Below are 19270 nucleotides of genomic sequence, written 5' to 3' on the forward strand. Positions count from 1 at the left end.
TTAGACCTGCCTTGAGGATGTATCATCTCTTAATTCCTCCTAGATTTGACCTTGGAAATCACTCAAGGCCAACCATTGTGTGTGTGTCTAATTAAGCAGTGAAATTTGTTACTATTGACTCAATCCTCAAAGTAGACTGAGAGATGGTAAGGAGTATGTTTTGTAAGGCTTGTAAGTCATATTTTACTAAAACTTGTGTTAGTTGATGTCAGAATAAATATATTTACTTTTTAAAAATTTGCAATAAGAAAATGTTTAGCTCTGCCTGTTAAATAGGTTGCTGCTCATGGTTTAAAGCATGTACTACTTTGTGAAACATTTAAACCTGGAATAAAGGTAGTAGGAAGAAAACAGATTCACCCATCCTTTGTGTAAAAACATCTATGGAAATATTTTTTTGGTGTTTTCCTTCCCTGCTTTAAGTCAGTGATAGTTTGTTTGTGTTTGTTTCGCTCTCACCCCAGCAAGTGTTGATTTTTCCTTTGCAGGGAAATTTGAAAACGGTATTGCGGAAGGGATGGTGGATCCCAACCTGAACCCCATTTCAGCCTTCCGACTTTCAGTTATTCAGAATTCTGCTGTTTGGGCCATTCTTAATGAGGTAAGACAATACATTAAATCAGTGAAACAGCTTAGATTCTCCTTTTTTTTTTTTTTTTTACAACATTTGGATTTCATACTTAAGGTTTTTCTCGAATTGAAAATTGATTGCCATATCATGCTGTTCACTATCTTGTATTTCAGATCCATATTAAAAAAGTCACAAACTGACCATCTCTACTAAGAAACCAACACATTTTTTCCCCTGTGAATTTGTTGATTAAAGACAGCTGAGCACGTACCTTTTCTTGGTGACTTGAATTCTACCTCTCGTGAAATCTACTGTAGATAAATGATTGTCATATTTCCACTTGGAAAGTGAATCTCCCATGGATAATTGTATTCCTTTGAATCTAAGCTGTCCTCCAGTTTTAACTCAACTCAAACGTTTTACAGTTATGACAGCCTGTTAATATGACTTGTACTATTTTGGTATTATACTAATACATAAGAGTTGTACATATTGTTACATTCATTAAATTTGAGAAAAATTAATGTTAAATACATTTTATGAAGGGGGTGCTTTTGAAGTTCATTTATTTTAATATTATAGACCCTCTTTTATAGATGATCAGGGATTATATATATATAAATATATAAATATACATAAAATGTTATGGAGTTAATTTATTAGAAATACTTAAGAAGTACATATTTTTGTGCAGTAAATTTTTGAATCAGTACTTTTTTTGAAAACCAGTTACCTTGCTTTTTTAAGTTCTTTCTATATTTTTCTTTGGAAATGCAAACATTACAAGTTAATGCCATTTTTCAAATGCACTGCCATTTAAGAATGATTCTAGATTGATTTCCTAACTGAAGTACTTTTATAATCACAATGATTCTGAGCAAAATATTTTCAAAGTCGTTTGTCATTCCTTAAAGCCAGGATTTTAAAGACCAATGTCCTTCTTGAGGGTTATTTTACTATACTATGTATGGTGTATAGCCACAAAAAAAATCAGTCTGATAAATTTTAATGTGCAAGGGTGATGCATTTCTACCCAAATTACCATACACTGAAGTCATTACATTTCCTCTGATATGTAAAATGACAAACTCTTCTTTCTGTATTAATCTTTGTCTAAAATTCATGAATTAGATCCATTTTCTCTTGATGCTTTTTTTTATATCTGCACTCATTCTGAGTTCTGACAAAATGTTTTCTAGGTAATGCTGTTGTACGTGTCACAGTTGGTTTAATTCTAAAGAAAAATGTGATTGTAATGGTGGGTTTTTGGTGAAGGGTATTGTAACAGGTGTCTGTTTTTCAAAATAATTTATTCTGTTGCAGTATGAACTTGAAAGTAAATTCACAACCAAAGAGTATTTATTACTCTTAAACCTGCAATTCCACATGATGTCACTAGTGTAGACAAAAATATTATCAGCCTTAGCAGTCAGTGATCTTAACAGAAGTCTTTTACAAAATTATGAATTATCAACATCAGTTCCCAATCACTGTGGTGTCCTCAGGTGGGTTGCAGGCAGTTACAGGTGTGCAGAGGTTAAATCCTCTGGGCTTTCAGAATAGCCCGTGGCTGAGGCCTTGGGCACTGGAGGTTCTAGCTGGTTGCCTTTAGCTTGGAGAAGTGTCACCTATAATACCCAGCAGACTGAACAAATAGCTTTCAAACAGCCTTATTTTCTATACAGGGTCATGCAGTGAAAAAGGATGGAAAACACAGATAGGGTACAATTTTTTCCACTACTTGAATGGTTCTTGATTTAAAAGTTACACGTTGCCAACAATGATTATTTTTATGTCAAAGTCCAGTTAAACATTTCCCTCAAGGTTTTTAAAATTTATTTCGTATTTTCTTTAATTTACCTTTTCTTCCCAACTTCTCTTGACCCAGTGCCTGGCAGGGAAATTTCACTGGAAAAGCATAGCCTCTCTTTATAAAACATTGGAACCAGCTTCACATTCTAAATTGCTGCTCCAACAACTAAGTGTCAGGAGGTAAAAATCTAGAGGTGGGTTTAGAACCCCCTTGTTTGTCTGCTTCCCAAGTAGCCGACTTTGACTTGAGGAAGAAAGGCCATGCTCTGAGAGTCCAAGGAGGTGACAGTAACTGCAGTTCCTGGCCCTTTGTCAGGGTGTATGTCTTGAGACTGAGCCTTATCCAAGCAGCTCTGCAGAGCTGAGAGTGAAAACTTATTAGCTCATCCCTCCTGTTCCTGAGAAGAGTTTTAGCCACATCTTATCTTTCAAGGACTCCCTTGGGCACCCCTTTCTTCCTGTCAATTTGTTACCAGTGCCTCATTGAGCCCAGAACACTGCCTGACACATGGCAGGTACCTAGGCAGGGTCTGGGGGAGGGGACCAACTCTGCCAGCCCACACTCCTCTTCCCTTTCCTGAACTCTCTTCAGCTGCTGTCCTTGTCACACACTTGCATGCATGCGTGCACACACACACACACAGTCTCAACTGTCTAGTTTCTGTTTGTGGGGTGTGTGTGTGCACAGACGTGCACTCACTCTGACCAAATGTCAAGCTCCTGTGGGCAAGTGTGTACATCGTGCTTCCTGTCCATCCCCTGCTGTACAGGTGTCCATGGAGCCTCTTGTTTGCTGAGCTCCCCTCCCCTGATTTCCACTAGACAATTAGAAGCTTGCCAAGGTCAGGCAATTCTAGTGGTTGCCCTTAAGAATCATGTTAGGGACTGAAGTATTGGGACAGAAGATTAGGGAATCTGGAACAGAGGGGAAGTAAATACTTAACCTTGAATGGATGCTGAACCACTTTTGCCCAAAGGGGGAGTGGGGAAAAGTGTGTCAAGTGGTGGGACTAATATTGCTTTTCTGTGTGTCTTTGGCATGGTGTCTCTGGAGCTCTGCTGTTCTCTACAGTAGCCGCTGGACACCTGGCAGCTACTTAGACTAATAAAACATTCAGCTCTGTAGTCACATTGGCCCTCCCTATGGCTGGTGGCCACTGGATCAAACAGCACAGATATAGAACGTCTCCATCATCCCAGAAAATTCTATAGGACAGGACTGTGTCAAGAGTGCTAATATGAACATTTTAGAATTCAGAATAATGAGTTGCAATCATGAAGCTGAAAGCAGACATGCAGAATATGTCCTAGTATAAATGATGACGAGTATTTGCGGGGAGAAGAGAAAGTTGAGGACCCGTTTCCAGGTGTCTGAGATCCAGCTCTGAATTCTTTGCTCTCAGTCTCATGCGTTCTTTACGGCATTCACTGTCTCTGCTATTGGAGTCCAGTAAGATCTACAACTTGAAGTTGAGGTTCCAGAGCTTGTGATTGACACTTATTTAGCACGCAGGCTCTAGACATGTGTGTATAGGTTAACTCAACTGTTGGAGATGTCTTTTATAGGTTTTTTAGATCAACAATTGCATCAGTAAATAATTAGAAAACCGTCAGCAGTGCTGTGAAGTCGTCTCTTAAATGTGTCCTAGTAATGAAAAAATCGTCTGCTAACAGTGCTGTCCGCGGAGCCGAGTGTGATTATATGCAAACAGCATGTTTGGAAAGATTGCTCTAATTGATAGCAGTGTGTATTTGTAGCAGCCAGACTTCTGTGGATGACCCCCAGTGACTTTGTAGATTTTGAGTGTATGTGAAACCTGTGAGTATGATCCATAATTATGTTGTACAGCAAAAGGGAGATTATCTGGGAACAGCTAACCAAATCATGTGGGCCCTGAGTTTTCTCAGGCTGTCAGCAGAAGTCAGAGATTCAAAGCAGGAGGACTTGAGACACCATGGCTGGTTTCAGATGGGGGCAGCCACATGAGGAGAAATGCCTCTGAAGGAGCTGAGAGGCCCCAGCCGGCAGCCAAGGGAATGGAAACTGCGGTCCTGCAGCCACAGGAACTGGACTCAGCCAGCAATCTGAAGGAGTCTGCAGATGGACTCTGCTTCAGCAGCCAAGAGCCTGGTCCCCACCAGCACCTGGATGCAGCCTTGTGAGACCTTGAGCAGAGAGCACAGTCCTATCTGCCTGGACTTCTGGCCTACAGACCTGTGAGATAATAAATGGGTATTGTCTTAAGCTTTTAAATTTGCCATGATTTAATGCAGCAATAGAAAATCAATATGATATTTAAAAGAGGTGAAGCAGAAAAGTCTTCCTATTTAATTCCTTCTGGTGTATTTATTTTTATTTTTTAAATTGGAGGATAACTGCTTTGCAATATTGTGTTGGTTTCTGCCATACATCAGCATTAATCAGCCACAGGTATACATATGTCCCCTCCCTTCTGAAACCCCCTCCCACTCTATCCCCCTAGGTTGTCACAGAGCACTGGGTTGAGTTTCCTGAGTCATACAGCAAATTCTCACTTGTTGTTTTACGTACGGTAATGTATGTTTCCATGCTGTTCTCTCAATTCGTCCCACCTCTCCTTCCCCAACTGTGTTCACAGATCTGTTCCTATGTCTGCATCTCTGTTGCTGCCCTGCAAATAGGATCATCAGTACCGTCCTTCTAGATTCCATGTGCATGTGTTAATATACAATATTTGTCTCTTTTTTACTTACGTCACTCTGTATAATAGATCCATCTCTAGGACTGACTCAGATGTACACTTTTTTATTTAACAGCTGAGTAGTATTCCATTGTATATATGTACTACAGTTTCTTTATCCATTCATCTGTTGATGGACGTCTAAGTTGCTTGCATGTCCTAGCTATTGTAAAAAGTGCTGCAATGAATATTGGGATTACACGTGTCTCTTTCATTTATGGTTTTCTCAGGCTGTATGCCCAGTACTGGGATTGTTGGGTCATGTGGTAGTTCTGTTCCTAGTTTTTCAAGGAATTGCGTTACTAGCTGTATCAATTTACATTCCCACCAACAGTGCAAGAGCGTTCCCTTTTCTCCAGATCTTCTCCAGCATTCATTGTAGGTTTTTTACTGATGACCATTCTGACTGGCATGAGGTGATACTTCCTTGTAGTTCTGATTTGCATTAATAATGAGCTATATTGAGCATCTTATCATGTTTGTTGGCCATCTGTATGTTTTCTGAGAAATGTCTGTTTAGGTCATCCGTCCATTTTTTGATTGGGTTGTTTTTCTGTTTTTGAGCTACATGAGCTGCTTATATCTTTTGGAGATTAATCCTTTGTCAGTTGTTTTGTTTGCTTATTGTTTTGTTTATTTTCTTCCATTCTGAGGGTTATCTTTTAATCTTGTTTATTGTTTCCTTTGCCATGCAAAAGCTTTTAATTAAGTCCCATTTGTTTACTTTTGTTTTTATTTCTATTGCTCTAGGAGGTGGGTAACAGAGAATCTTGCTGTGATGTATGTCAGAGTGTACCATGTATGTTTCCCTGTAAAAGCTTTATGGTTTCTGGCCTTACATTTAAATCTTTAATCCATTTTGAGTTTGTTTATTGTGTATGGTGTTAGTAAGTGTTCTAGTTTCACTTTTTTACACGTAGTTGGGTTATTTCTTGATAAACACATGAATAAAGTCTTGTCCTACCAGATTATATATCCAAGTCTCATCTGGGATTCTCTCCCGAAGACCTCAGTTAATTTTCATTGGAAGGTTGTGGGCAAAAACTTGCAACAGCTTAGTAGCGCATTTCATAAAGGAATTGCTAGCATGACATTGCAGGAGCAGGATCCAGTAAGACATATTTTTCCTGGAATCAACGTCACTTTATGTTGATTTTGATTGTTCTGTCAGTTATTATTAAGAATGAACAGTGCTATTTTAAATAAGCTATTAAGAGGAAAAAAAGTATGCCTTTGTGTAGAGATCAAATAATCCACTCTGTATTACTTTATAATCTAAGCACAGATCAAATCCTATATGTGCTAAGCAAAGTTTAGTAATTCACATTTATTTTCCAAAATACTTTTGCTCCCAAATTGTTAACTGCTGAAGTTTCATTTTGGTTTATCCATATTTTTTGTGCTTCTTTGACTATATTGCCACAGCCCTGATATAAGAAAAGTTGAATGAAAAGAAAGAAAATGAGAGGCTAAGGTTATCAAAAAGTCAAGAGATTTGAGTCATAATCGTATCTGAAGTCCTAAAGAAAAGGAAACATTTCCAAGCTGTGGAGCACTGTTTAGTGTGAGATTTTGTTTGAGAATTGTGTATCTTTAATTATTAATCTTAACATATATGTGGCATAACGAATATGCTTCATTTCTTCAATGCATGTGAACCTACAGTGCTGGAGACCACTACAAGAATATTACTTTAAAAAAAAAAAAGCATTTTTTATATTTATATACCTGTATCATCAATATCTATACAGAAACTTGACTTCTTACCTGAAACACTCGCTTCACCTGTTAGGGTGCTAGCTAGAGCATTTCCAGAGGAACAAAACAGAAAGGGCTGGAGCTTCAGAGCATGAGTGGGCAATTTAGATGTCATTCAAAACATGTAAACTGAGTGTTGGACTGGAAACACAGTCCACAGTTTGTGTGGAAAACCGTTAGGAACTGTGGTGTTAAAACTGTTCTAGAATAAGGATTGTCTGTTGTGGGGAACATTCCATACTCTTGGAATCGAGGAAGGCTGTTTAATTCACAGCATTAGTGATAAGCAAATTGCCCTGGAATCAAAAAGATTTGGTACTTGAGTTTGATAAGCATTCCATTATTTGTTTGAAATGCTCTGTTTGCTGAAATTTGGGTGAAAAAACCTTTTGAAGACATAGCCTCTGAGCCTTAATGATGGCCAGGGTCGACGGTACTCTAAGATGCACTGCCAGCAGATCTGATGTTTTCAGTGTAGTTGGTCGTGTTTTCTAAGCAAGATTGTAGAGATCAGCTGATTAAATGTAACCATTGCTTCATTTATGGGATGAAAGACTAAAGCATTTCTCCTTGAGAACAAACTTTGTTTGGAAAGGCTGTCTTTGTGATTGGGGGTGTTTCTGGAAGCACCCCTGGGAGAAGCTGCCTGAAGAACTGCTTTTCCAGGTTGTACCAATGTTTTTTTTTTTCCCCCTGAAATATATTGTACATAGTTTCCTTATAACATCTTCATTGGTCGGATTGGTAATAACTGTAGTAATATTTTAGGTCCTGTTGGATTTTCAAAGGCAGATTATTTATTTTCTAATTTGCTGCTAAAACTGAAAACCTGATAACTGGTCCCGTTGACTGTGCCTTCATCACTGTTTCTCTGTGCCACAGCCGTTCATGTGTATTTGAAATAAAGAAGTTTAAAAAGCCATGTTGAATTCAAGACTCCTTCTAATAAAAAACAGGTAAAACTTCATGAGTACCAAGCTTTTTTATTATTATAGTTTTGTTTAACACTGATACATAATAGCTTACCGGGACTATTTTCTGTTAGAAAATAATAGATTTGTGTGTTTTGGAAAGTCTTTAAAGAAAAAAAAAAAAGCCTTCGTTAAGACCATGACTATCAGTGTTACACAGAGGTTCACTCCCACCTTAAGTGTGCTATGCAGCTCCCAGAGTAAAAAGAGCTTCTGGGGCAGTCTTCAATTGTTTTTTTTTTTTTTTGCATAAACAATGGCTATTAGTGACATTTACAGCCTGTAGTTCAGTGATTCGTAAGGAGACTTTTAAAGCTTAAATTAGGACCCTGTGGCTTATATAAAAGTTTAAAATGCAGCCTGTTAGAAATGGGGGTGACTCTGTACCTTGTCAGTAACAGCTGGGGAGGGGATGGCACACATATGACTATGTGGATACGCCTTCAAAAATAATGTTAAAAAGTTTTACCTTTTTATTTTCTTTATAGCCTTAGTACTTTGTATATCATTCTGTGTGCAAATATTTATGAATAAAAGGTAACACTTTAGTTTAAAAAATATTTATTGTAGAAATGTACATTTAATCAGTTTTAAGGAATGTACTATTAACATTTATAGTTCTTCAAATTTGCAAACTTTGTACCTTTAAGATATCTACAATGATAGTTTATTTACAGGTTTCACAGGAAATCACCACCTCACCGATACTGTTGCTGCTGCTCAGATGTAAGGGGCCCCCTGGCTCACTTCACTCTGTACTTGTAGAAGGAGCAGAGCGTGTGGGTGAAGTTCCAGCCCAGGGCTAGTGACAGTCCGTAGAGCAGGATGAGAGGTGCAAACGGGTAGAGAAGGATCACCGTGTTTTTCAAAAATGGCAGTGCTGGAAAAGGGCCAGGATTCAGGTTAAGGGTGAGAGTCAGTATCGCCAGTTATTCATGGATCAAGTGGTGAATTGAAACCTGTGATGCTTCAGAAGCTTCCCATCTTAATGTACCAGCAGACATGGGTGACGTTATAGGAGAAAAACAGCTTTCAGCTGTTTGAGATTTCCCAACCGAGGGAGTGTTACACCTCCACTTGGAGAAGGTGAGCTCTCAACTAGTATCCCAGACTTTAGGAAAGAAATGAAGCTCTCAAATATAAAACCCACCCCCAGATATCTGTGTTTCCTTCTTTCTCACTTGCGGCTTCCTGTTAGTGGGTCTATACCCCATGCATTCAAATCTAAGTATTTCTCATACAAGTAGTCTCCAAACTGAAACTGAGCTGTGCCCAAAGAATCTTCTAAATTGTAGGGAGATACCAGGACAGTGCTCCAAAGAGACAGGACCTCCCCAATGCCCAAAACGAGGTGTTACAATTTGGAGGTGGGGGGGGCAAGTGGTTCCTGACAAAGTCAAGGGGACTCTCTGACCAGTGGAATCAGTCACATGTGAGTCCAAGTGACCTAGGTTTACAGTAAGATTCTAATCATCTAGAGGGACCATAAAGGAAAGGGCTACAATACATAACACTAACAAATCATAAGATCTCTAAATTTAACTCTTAACAGCAGTCATTTCTTTACATGAAGAAAAATAAACATGGTTCTCATTCATACTATGAAAGACGAACCGATAGCAGGATTGAATAATGAATTTATAAACATATCCTGAGTGCAGCAGAAGCTGGGCTTGATCTTCTGTGATTATCCCCAGTACCTCCCACCCCTAGGCTTCTCCAGTCCAGCAGGTGGCCTGGGACCAACACAGATGTTTACAAAATGAAGAGTATTTCACAATCGTCCCCCAATCATAAAACAAAAAATACGGCAAAGGTTTTAAACATGCCCATACACTGGACCCAACCCTTTCCTCATCTGACTGACTGCTGGTAACCCAGAACCCAAAAACCTGGGAGAAAAGAAACTCGTCATGGGTTCCTGCAAGAAACCTGGAAAGCATCAGATGGTTTAACATGGTTCCTTGAAATTATGAAGTTTGTTATGTACCAGCTATGCCACTTTGGAGCTATGGGACCATGGATAAATTACTTAATCTCTCTGGGCTTGTCTCCTCATTTGAAAAATGGGGAATAGTAAACCTGTATCATATAACTAAAGATTAACTGGAAGAATTTATGTAAAACACCAGCGACAGTACCAGCTCCATAAAAGCTCAGTGTATTACTGTTACAACTTCTACCTTCCCTGTAGTGTTGTCAACGAGAAAAATCAATTACTTACCACTGTATCCTAAGAAAGTTACATAGATATAGTAGCCAACGGCAACCAACCATAAGGTATTTCCAACTAAATATCCAATAAATGTGTCTGTTAGGATGACATCTGCCAAAGAGACACGGACAATGAATCTTTTTTCAGTGGATACAATGAAGACTTTCTGATGACAAGTTTAGAAGAAACTGCTACTTACGGTTGATGAAAAAAAGCTGTATAAAATGCAGAATGACCAAGAGAGGATAAAAAGCATTCAGATGCACATCGAAGGCATAGCCCCACTCCACATCATAGTCTCTGCTCTGCCGTTTCACTAAATACTTATTGGAGATAAACCTGAAAAAAATGATAGTATTTCTTTCATAATACAATAAAATTAACCCCATGTGTATTTACTGGCTGTCTTCTATAGCTGAAGCATTATTCCATACACTGGAGATACGGTGGTAAGCAAACTTCTGCCTTCAATCTAGTGGGAGTGGACTGACAACAATACAGTCAGACGGCCCTAGGAAAAAACTGAGCAGGACAGCAGGGCAGGGGCTGCAAAGGTGACATGTCAGCCACGACGAGAGTCCCGAGAGAGTGACATCTGGGCAAAGAACCAGGGGCAGCAATGGGAACCCCTGGGGCAGAGCCCTCCGAGCAGGGAGGAGTCTTGAGCACGGGTCGGGGAGGGGCTCAGAGTGCCTGCAACTGGTGAGAAGACAGCAGGGCATGGAATGGGAGAAGAAAGGGAGCATCTTACAGACCCTGTGGCCACTGTCAGACGTCGGGCTTTTACTCTTGGTGGAATAAGAAGTCACTGTGGAGTTCCCAAAAGGACGTTTGGGTTACTGTTTTGACGGGGTTCCTCTGGGTGCGGTCTGAGAACAGACCCTGGGGACAAGAATGGAAGCGAAGAGGCAGGAGGGGGGGGTCACTGCGAGGAGGAGACGAGAGGGTGGCGGCAGCGGGGGCCCTGGCCTGGGGGGCAACTACAGCTGGGAGGCCCGAACAGCGAGAGTGGAGTACGACACAGTGGGTGCCAGAGGAAAACGTTAGTCAAGGACAACTGAGAGACTCCTGCCTTAAAACAAGTGAAAGATGGAGGTGCCACTGAGGCAGGAGTGGCTGCACCAAGAGTGATCTGAGTGCAGGAAGGGGAGAGTACAGGAGTTTGGACCTGGCCCTGTTATGGTGAAGAAGTGAGAAATATGGAAAGAAGGTCTAGAAGCTTAGAGGAGCAGTCCACACGGGATATACAGATTCATGTGTGCAGATGGTATTAAAAGCCGTGAACTTCAATGAGATCACCCAGAGTGAACACGTATAGAGAACAGGTCTGCAGCCTAAGACTAGGGTCACATACCCCCCCATCAACCCCCGCCCCACTGTGGAAAGTTCAGGGAATCCGGAGGAACCAGTAAGGAAAGAGTGGCCAGCGACATCTCCAGCCACAGCTTGAACAATCACTCAAGCTCATGCCTCTGTTCCACAGCATGGCCTCATGGTTCCTTTAAATGATGAATAAATGAAAAGGCAGACATCCAGGTAACAGACAGGTCTTCAAAGGAAAAGAACAAAAAGGATTGTAAACAGTTATGGAAATTCGATGGTTGCTTCTACATGTGATTTCAAGGATACCGTTAAGAAAAATGCTATGCCTACAGTGGAAATAAAAACAGGAAAAGAAACAAGAGGTGCTATAGTACTAATAAAATAGTCCTATACTCAATTGTCTGAAAATGTCAAGATCCAAGAGCTTTGTTAGAACAAACTGGAACTTACCAAAACACCTTCCACTTGAACCAAGACTATGCAATAAAATGAACAGAGTAAGAAGCATTTAGCTCACCATCCAAGGGTTCCCATTCAGTGGTCCTGCTGCTGCCCCCACCCCTCTGCTCAGCCGTTAGACAGGTGCTTCCCAGGCTTTTGGCCTTCATCCAAGTCTCACCTCTAGAACACTGACACTCCTCCCGGGAGAGCTCAAAGACAGCTGAGGCCTCCCCTCCCACCTTCAGATTAAGAATGCCAGTTACATCCTCATTTTGGCCAGACTGCTGCAGCCTCCAAGTTCCCTCCCCCAGTGTCTAATGAACCTTTATTTCATTATCAGCATGTCTCCTGAACTCAGCATGTCCCACATGGAATGCACCGGCACCCGAAGCCCACAGACTGCAGGCCACCCTAGAGGCCCTGGGCTCCCCCACTTCCCTACCATCCTCTACTTTTAGAATCACCACACTAGTCTGGGGTTCTGCTGCTCAAACGCAGACCACACAATTGCACCCAGCCTCACCACTCTCCAGCTCCTCCTCCTCCACAGTCAGAAGAGTTTTCATTAGTTCAGTTCAGTTCAGTCACTCAGTCGGGTCCGACTCTTTGCAACCCCATGGACTGCAGCACGCCAGGCCTCCCTGTCCATCACAAACTCCCAGAGCCTACCCAAACTCACGTCCATTTGAGTTGGTGATGCCATCCAACCATCTCCATCCTTTGTCGTCCCCTCCTCTTCCTGCCCTCAGTCTTTCAAATGAGTCAGCTCTTCGCATCAGGTGGCCAAAGTATTGGAGTTTCAGCTTCAACATCAGCCCTTCCAATGAACACCCAGGACTGATCTCCTTTAGGATGGACTGGTTGGATCTCCTTGCAGTCCAAGGGACTCTCAAGAGTCTTCTCCAACACCACAGTTCAAATGCATCAATTCTTCGGTGCTCAGCTTTCATTATAGTCCAACTCTCACATCCATACATAACTACTGGAAAAACCATAGCCTTAACTAGACGGACTTTTGTTGGCAAAGTAATGTCTCTTTTTTAATATGCTGTCTAGGTTGGTCATAACTTTCCTTCCAAGGAGTAAGCGTCTTTTAATTTCATGGCTACAATCACCATCTGCAGTGATTTTGGAGCCCCAAAAATAAAGTCAGCCACTGTTTCCCCATCTATTTGCCATCTTAAGTTAGCAGTATCCTTTTTAGGCCAGATTTTAGAAATTTATCTTGTGGCTCAGGTGGTAAAGAATCTGTCTGCAATGCAGGAGACCTGGGTTCAATCCCTGGGTTGGGAAGATCCCCTGGAGAAAGAAAAGGCTACCCACTCCCGTATTCTGGCCTGGAGAATTCCACAGACTATGGGATCTATGGGGTTGCAAAGAGTCAGACATGCCTGAGCGACTTGCACTTAGAATTTTAGATTACTGGTGTGTTGCATTTTCTGACTACCCAGCACATACAAAACCTACTGGACTGGTCAGGAGTTACAAAGCAAAATAACAAGTTGGTATCATCAGAGGTCAGCATCTCACAATCTTGCTCAAAATGTTAACAGCTACCATTTATTGAGCACAGACTGTATGCCAGGTGCTTTTCATAGTACAAGCTTTTCAAATACCTCACAAATAGATGATTAACTTCCATCTTCCAAGAAGGACAGGGTAAATGGCTGAGCTGGCATTTGAACCCAGATATCTCTGCCAACTCAGGTTCCAGTGTTTTCTCTGATACACAACAGCAACCACAAGCCCCGTGCCAAGCTCACCCTCATGTCCACCCCTTCCGCCAACCACACAACAGCACCCATCAAAACACCAAACGCCAAATTGATACTCAGCACACTGGTATTGGTACAGCAAACCCAGAGAGAGTCAGACTGAGAACTCAGTCAGATAAAACCTGCTCATGCGTTTCAGCAGGAAGGAAGCTTAACCAAAACAATTCTTTTTCATGTGCTTCATCTCATGTCAAAGATTCAAAGTAAGATTCCATGACATAACCCTCCACGTTTTACCGTCGAGAAACGAGCTGCTGACCAAGGCAGCAGAAGACTGTGCCATCACCCAGACAACCTCAGCAGAACTGGCTGTGAAACATTTTTGCAAAATCAGGGATTTTATTAATATGACATAATCATGACTTCAATTCACTTATTTGGTGCAGTTTGACAAAGCAGACCATCCCCTGAAGAGTATTTTCTGCTGTAGGTGCCAACACAGGAGAATGAATTATGGTAATCCTGGCAGACAAAATCAGTGCTTTCAGTTTGTATAGTTTCCGTTTCCATCAGCTACTCTCTGAAGCAAACAGAGGGAGGCTCTACAGTAGCATCTGAAAAACCAAAGCTTCCGTACTTACCACATTAAGGTTGATATGAGAAGACCGACGCCTACACAGTCTATGAATACCACCCAAAGGAGCAGCTTTATCGTCTCAAAAAACCCCATGTCCAGCACAAAGCCAAATCCTATCGTGGACACTGCAAGAAAGATTTACAAGATGCATTCAGGGACTTTGCTAGATTCTAAGCATACAGGTCAGTTTCTGCCTTTCAGATGCCCACTCCAGAATGGGATGCAGGTATGTAAACAAAACCCCTAAGCTATCTTATTAATAGATGTAACTGATTAAGAAATGCAGATCGCCCTGGAACACACAACTACCACTGAGATACCTGACATTTACTGAGGAGGCCCGTGTATCTGATTCACCAGGGTAGCCCCAGCATTCAGAATACGACCACTACTGAGAAGGCACTCGTGTTTAAACCCAGTTAAAGGTGGGCTTCCCTGGTGGCTTAGATTGTAAAGAATCTGCCTGCAATGCAGGAGACCCAGGTTTGACTCCTGGCTCAGGAATATCCTCTGGAGAAGGAAATGGCTACCCACTCCCGTATTCTTGCCTGGTGAATTTCACGGACAGAGGAGACTGGAAGGCTACAGTCCAAGGGGTCATAAAAAGTCAGACATGATTGAGACACTAAAAGTGGTTCAGACCCTTTCACTGCACTATTGGAGAACTTAAAGCAGTTTCTCAAGATCACATTAGTACTTTCAGAACCCTCACTCTGGACCGGCCTGATGAAAGTGAGAAGTGAGAGTGTTAGTCCCTCAGTCGTGTCTGACTCTTTGTGACCCCATGGACGGTAGCCCACCAGGCTCCTCTGTCCATGGGGTTCTCCAGGCAAGAATACTGGAGTGGGTTGCCATTCCCTTCTCCAGGGCATCTTCCTGACCCAGGGATCGAACCTGGGTTTCCTGCATTGCAGGTAGGTTATTTACCAACTGAGTCACCAGGGAAGCCCTGGCTCAGCCTGAGGGTGAACTGTAACTTCCAATCTCAGTAGTCCTTTTTCACATTGTTTGCATTTGGGTATCAGTGAATTTATGAAAAATGTGAAAGTGTTAATCGCTTGGTTGTATCTGATTCTTCTGCGACCCCACGGACTGTAGCCCACCAGGCTCCTCTGTCCATGGAATTCTCCAGGCAAGAATACTGGAGTGGGTAGCCATTTCCTTCTGCAGGGGATCTTTCTGACCCAGGGATCGAACTCAGGTCTCCAGCACTGCAGGCAGATTCTTCACCATCTGAAGCACCAGGGTAGCCCAACGTATTTATCACGGCAGTTGAAAGACATGGAGTGACTCTGTCCTGTGCTTTTTAAAGTTCCGAGGAACCAGTTTCCTCTGGCATCTGCTTGGGACCTTTAAAGTCAGGAAGAATACCACTCTCTTTCCTGTGAGGAGATTTTGGAGACTTCAGAAAGGAAGACAACAGCTTCAGAGAACCCCAAATTATGACCCATAACATGCTGACAACAGGAATCTCCAAATGACAAGTCCAACCTGAAACAGTCAACTGATTTCTCAACTCTCCTGCAGATAAACACTTACCACAGAGCCAGATACTTAACAGGACCAAGAAAGCTGGGTCATCCCTGGCCCACTGATCTTTCGTCTGCTTCCTATAGTGAAAGTTTCTATAAACTCTCTGTGGGGAAGTGAACAGGTAGAGCATCTGCCAGGCAGCAAACTCAAAGTCCATCTGCCGGAAACGGAAAAGCCTCCTCAGGTATTTGTAGCGTTTTGCTCCCGCTGTGTGTCTGGCTGCATCCCTGGAACTCAACACTCCGTTCCCCTGCACTGGGGAAGTCACCGAAGTACTTGGTAACATCCTCCTAGATAGAAGGGGGGAAAATTTATATTATTAATACAAATCATCAGAAGAAACTGCCAGCCCCTAGCACCCCTCTTGTGAGTTATTTAGGAGAGAAGTCACCTTACGTTTTGGCCCCAATCCCTGAGAAGAGGCAGGACTCAAAAGAGAGTAAATTTGGTTTTGAGGCTGATTTGGGACCTGGAGAACTGCCCACTGCACTTCAGGAAAGGGCTGCCCCGTGGCCTTCTGAACCTTCATAATAACGCTTTTACAAGGTCCACCCATTCTCTGTACTTCATTTCTGTCAATCGTCAGATCTGCTCCACCTCTCCCCACCTCCTCCCACCCCTTCTCCAGAAGCAGAGATAGTGATAGAGCCAAAATTTGAACTCAGGCAGTCTGAATCAAAAGTCCACCTGTCATCTGTGCTAACAATCAAGACTTTAAGGAAAAGCCTTTGCTGAACCCAAACAGAAACGATGTTCCCGACGACGTAAAGTAAATGGCTTATCACACAAGTCCATCAGCGCCTCACCAACAAGCAACTCGTTCACTAGCATGGGATGTAAAAACAAGGCAAAACTCAAACGCAGTGTTTTACTTCCTGAATAGTTAGTTCATCAGGGGAACGACAGCGTGGGGGTCCAGTCCAACCAGTCTGAAGCCAGGGAGGCGCTGGTCATCGTCCGGCCTCCATGTCCCGCCCCGGCAGCCCAGTGTCGGGCTCCACTCCCCAGGCCTCCAGGACGCCAGCTGCTCCCCGCCGGCTCGGGGCCTCCGGTAAGGCGGCCAGATTGAGCATAAAAACACAGGACGTCCAGTTACAACTGCATCGCAGATACAACAATCATTTGTAATATAAGCAGGTCCGAAACACTGCGTGAGACCCGCAGCTATGCAGACATCATTCGCTGTTATCTGAAATTCGGCTGTAACCAGCCTCCGCGATGATGTCTGGCAGCCCCACCGCAGGCCGAGCAGCCGGACCCGGGCGCGGTCACTCCAGGGCCGGGTGATGTGGGGCCGCAAGTTGCCAGAGGAAAAGGCCGACCGGCGAGCCTGAGTCGCGCGCAGATGGGGCCGTCGGCAGGCCTCACCTGGAGCCCCGCGGCGGCGTCCACCGGCTTCACATACACCCGCCACCACCGCCCAGCAGCCGACCCAGCCGCCGCTGGGCCCACTTCCCTCCTCGCTACGTCAACCACGTAGGGGGCGCGTCGCGTCCCGTGACCCACAAACGCCGCGCGCGATACCTCTCGCGTTACGTCTCTGGCCGCGCGCCCACCGGAAGTGGTTGCTACCGGTCTTTTTCCGGTTCCGCCCTCCGCGGCGTCACTGGCGTCCTGAGGAGTCTGGGCCGTCTCGGAAGGAGAGGGTGGAGGCCGCGGCCAGCTGGAGGCGCAGTCATGCCCCGGTATTACGAGGACAAGCCTGAGGGCGGCGCGTGCGCGGGCGTGAAGGAGGATCTGGGCTTGTGTCTGCTGCAGTCTGACTGCGTGCTCAAGGTAGCGCGGCCGGGTGCTCGGATGACCGAGGCCCGAAGCGGGGAGGCGAGGCTGGCGGAGGGTCCCTGGCGGGCCCCAGTGATGGCTGAGTCGTGCCTCCGAGTTCGCGGTCCTAGTTCTCCACCGACTTAATGAACTTGGGCGAGTCCACTGTCGGAACCTGACTTCCCAATGGTGAAATTGGAGAAAACGGTGCTGCCCCGTTGGGTTTTTGTAAAGTTTAAACCATCTCGGGTGCAGAAACACGAAATGCTGCTGCTCTCCTGGGTTCTGGAGGCATATAGGAGAGTATCACAGGTTTCTGGAGCCCTCGAAAATGAGAACCAGTAAATTAGCACATAATTACATGAACCTGCCATACTGTGTTGCCTCGTGAAACCTCCTTTCTCAGTTCAGTTGTGGCTGAATAGATGCTGTATTTACTTTGTGCTGGTCTGAACTTGCTGAGTTCTGTGTATTCCAGGATAAGCTGTAAAAGAGGCAGCTTTTTTATTTTCACCACTTTGTATCTTGCGCCCCCTACCGTTGAACTTGTGGTTTTAGGTGCTGTGATGGGAGACAGGAATTTGCTGTCTTTCCCTCAGTACAGCCACAGGTCTTCTCTGGAGCCAATCTGATATCGTGCGTACCTTAAGTCGTTTCCTACTTTTTGCGACCCCGTAGACCCTACCCCTCTAGGCTCCTCTGTCCATGGGATGGTCCAGGCAAGAATACTGGAGTGGGTTGTCGTGCCCGCCTCCAGGGGATCTTCCCGACCTGGGATCGAACCTGTGTCTTTTGTATCTCCTGCGTTGGCAAGTGGTTGGCTAGTGGTTCTTTACCACTAGCGCCATCTGGGAAGCCCAGTGAAGTTCAAAGTCGACTGGCAAACCTGGATTCTGGCGTTCAGTTCAGTTCAGTCGCTAAGTCGTGTCCAACTCTTTGCGACCCCATAGACTGAATCATTCCAGCCTGCGTTGTCCATCACCAACTCCCGGAGTTTACTCAAACTCATGTCCATTGAGTCGGTGATGTAATCCAGCCATCTCAACCACTGTCGTCCCCTTCTCCTCCTGCCTTCAATCATTCCCAGCATCAGGTCTTTGCCAGTGAGCCGGTTCTTCGCATCAGGTGGCCAAAGTATTGGATTATCAGCTTCAGCATCAGTCCTTCCAATGAATATTCAGGACTGATTTCCTTCAGGATGGACTGCTTGGATCTCCTTGCTGTCCAAAGGGCTCTCAAGAGTCTTCTCCAACACCACAGTTCAAAAGCATCAATTCTTTGGTGCTCAGCTTTCTTTATCGTCCAGTTCTCACATCCATACCTGACTACTAAAAAAACCAAAGCTATTACTAGATAGACCTTTGTTGGCAAAGTAATGTTTCTGCTTTTTAATATGCTGTCTAGGTTGGTCGTAGCTTTCCTTCCAAGGAGTAAGCGTCTTTTAATTTCATGGCTGAAGTCACCATCTGCAGTGATTTTGGAGCCCCCCGAGTAAAACCTGTCACTGTTTCCATTGTTTCCCCATCTATTTGCCATGAAGTGATGGGACCAGATGCCATGATCTTAGTTTTCTGAATGTTGGGCTTTAAGCCAACTTTTTCAGTCTCCTCTTTCACTTTCTTCAAGAGGCTCTTTGATTCTTTGCTTTCTTCCATAAGTGTGGTGTCATATGCATATCTAAGATTATTGCTGTTTCTCCCAGCAGTCCTGATTCCAGCTTGTGCTTCATCTAGTCCAGCATTTCTCATGATATCCTGTGCATAGAAGTTAAATAAGCAGGATGACAATATATCGCCTTGATGTATTCCTTTTT

General features: G+C 43.6%; 3 protein-coding genes across 4 annotated transcripts in view; 2 read left to right on the forward strand and 1 right to left on the reverse strand.

Annotated features, from left to right (window-relative positions):
• Positions 1 to 1107, forward strand: part of MGAT4A (alpha-1,3-mannosyl-glycoprotein 4-beta-N-acetylglucosaminyltransferase A) — a 118401-nt gene extending 117294 nt beyond the window's left edge. For both annotated transcript variants that reach the window (XM_068989020.1, XM_068989027.1), the window contains 2 exons: positions 489 to 601; positions 745 to 1107. In XM_068989020.1, the coding sequence (XP_068845121.1) occupies positions 489 to 601; positions 745 to 771 (140 nt within the window). In that variant the 3' untranslated portion in view covers positions 772 to 1107. The remainder of the gene's footprint in view (positions 1 to 488; positions 602 to 744) is intronic.
• Positions 1108 to 8468: 7361 nt separating this feature from the next.
• On the reverse strand, positions 8469 to 17154 carry UNC50 (unc-50 inner nuclear membrane RNA binding protein). Its single transcript, XM_068977372.1, has 6 exons — positions 17065 to 17154; positions 15703 to 15986; positions 14168 to 14288; positions 10247 to 10386; positions 10057 to 10158; positions 8469 to 8712 (listed from the first exon to the last, which is right to left on the reverse strand). Exons 2-6 carry the CDS (start codon positions 15980 to 15982, stop codon positions 8576 to 8578), a joined length of 780 nt encoding a protein of 259 aa, XP_068833473.1. The 5' UTR covers positions 15983 to 15986; positions 17065 to 17154; the 3' UTR covers positions 8469 to 8575.
• A 153-nt stretch (positions 17155 to 17307) lies between these two features.
• Positions 17308 to 19270, forward strand: part of COA5 (cytochrome c oxidase assembly factor 5) — a 31648-nt gene continuing 29685 nt past the window's right edge. Inside the window, exon 1 of the mRNA XM_068984104.1 lies at positions 17308 to 17472. Coding sequence (XP_068840205.1) covers positions 17374 to 17472 — 99 coding nt within the window. The 5' untranslated portion in view covers positions 17308 to 17373. The remainder of the gene's footprint in view (positions 17473 to 19270) is intronic.

This window comes from Capricornis sumatraensis, chromosome 1 (genome assembly GCF_032405125.1).
Source record: "Capricornis sumatraensis isolate serow.1 chromosome 1, serow.2, whole genome shotgun sequence".
Classification (NCBI taxonomy): Eukaryota; Metazoa; Chordata; class Mammalia; order Artiodactyla; family Bovidae; genus Capricornis; species Capricornis sumatraensis.

Bases quoted from the DNA above. Each gene is read 5' to 3' on its own strand.
- UNC50 (XM_068977372.1), bottom strand. From the start codon at position 15,982: ATGTTACCAAGTACTTCGGTGACTTCCCCAGTGCAGGGGAACGGAGTG. The intron at 10,387-14,167 runs GTAAGTACGGAA...CATTTTTTTCAG, and splicing joins CTCATATCAACCTTAATGTG to GTTTATCTCCAATAAGTATT. The intron at 10,159-10,246 runs GTAAGTAGCAGT...TCTCTTTGGCAG, and splicing joins ACAGCTTTTTTTCATCAACC to ATGTCATCCTAACAGACACA.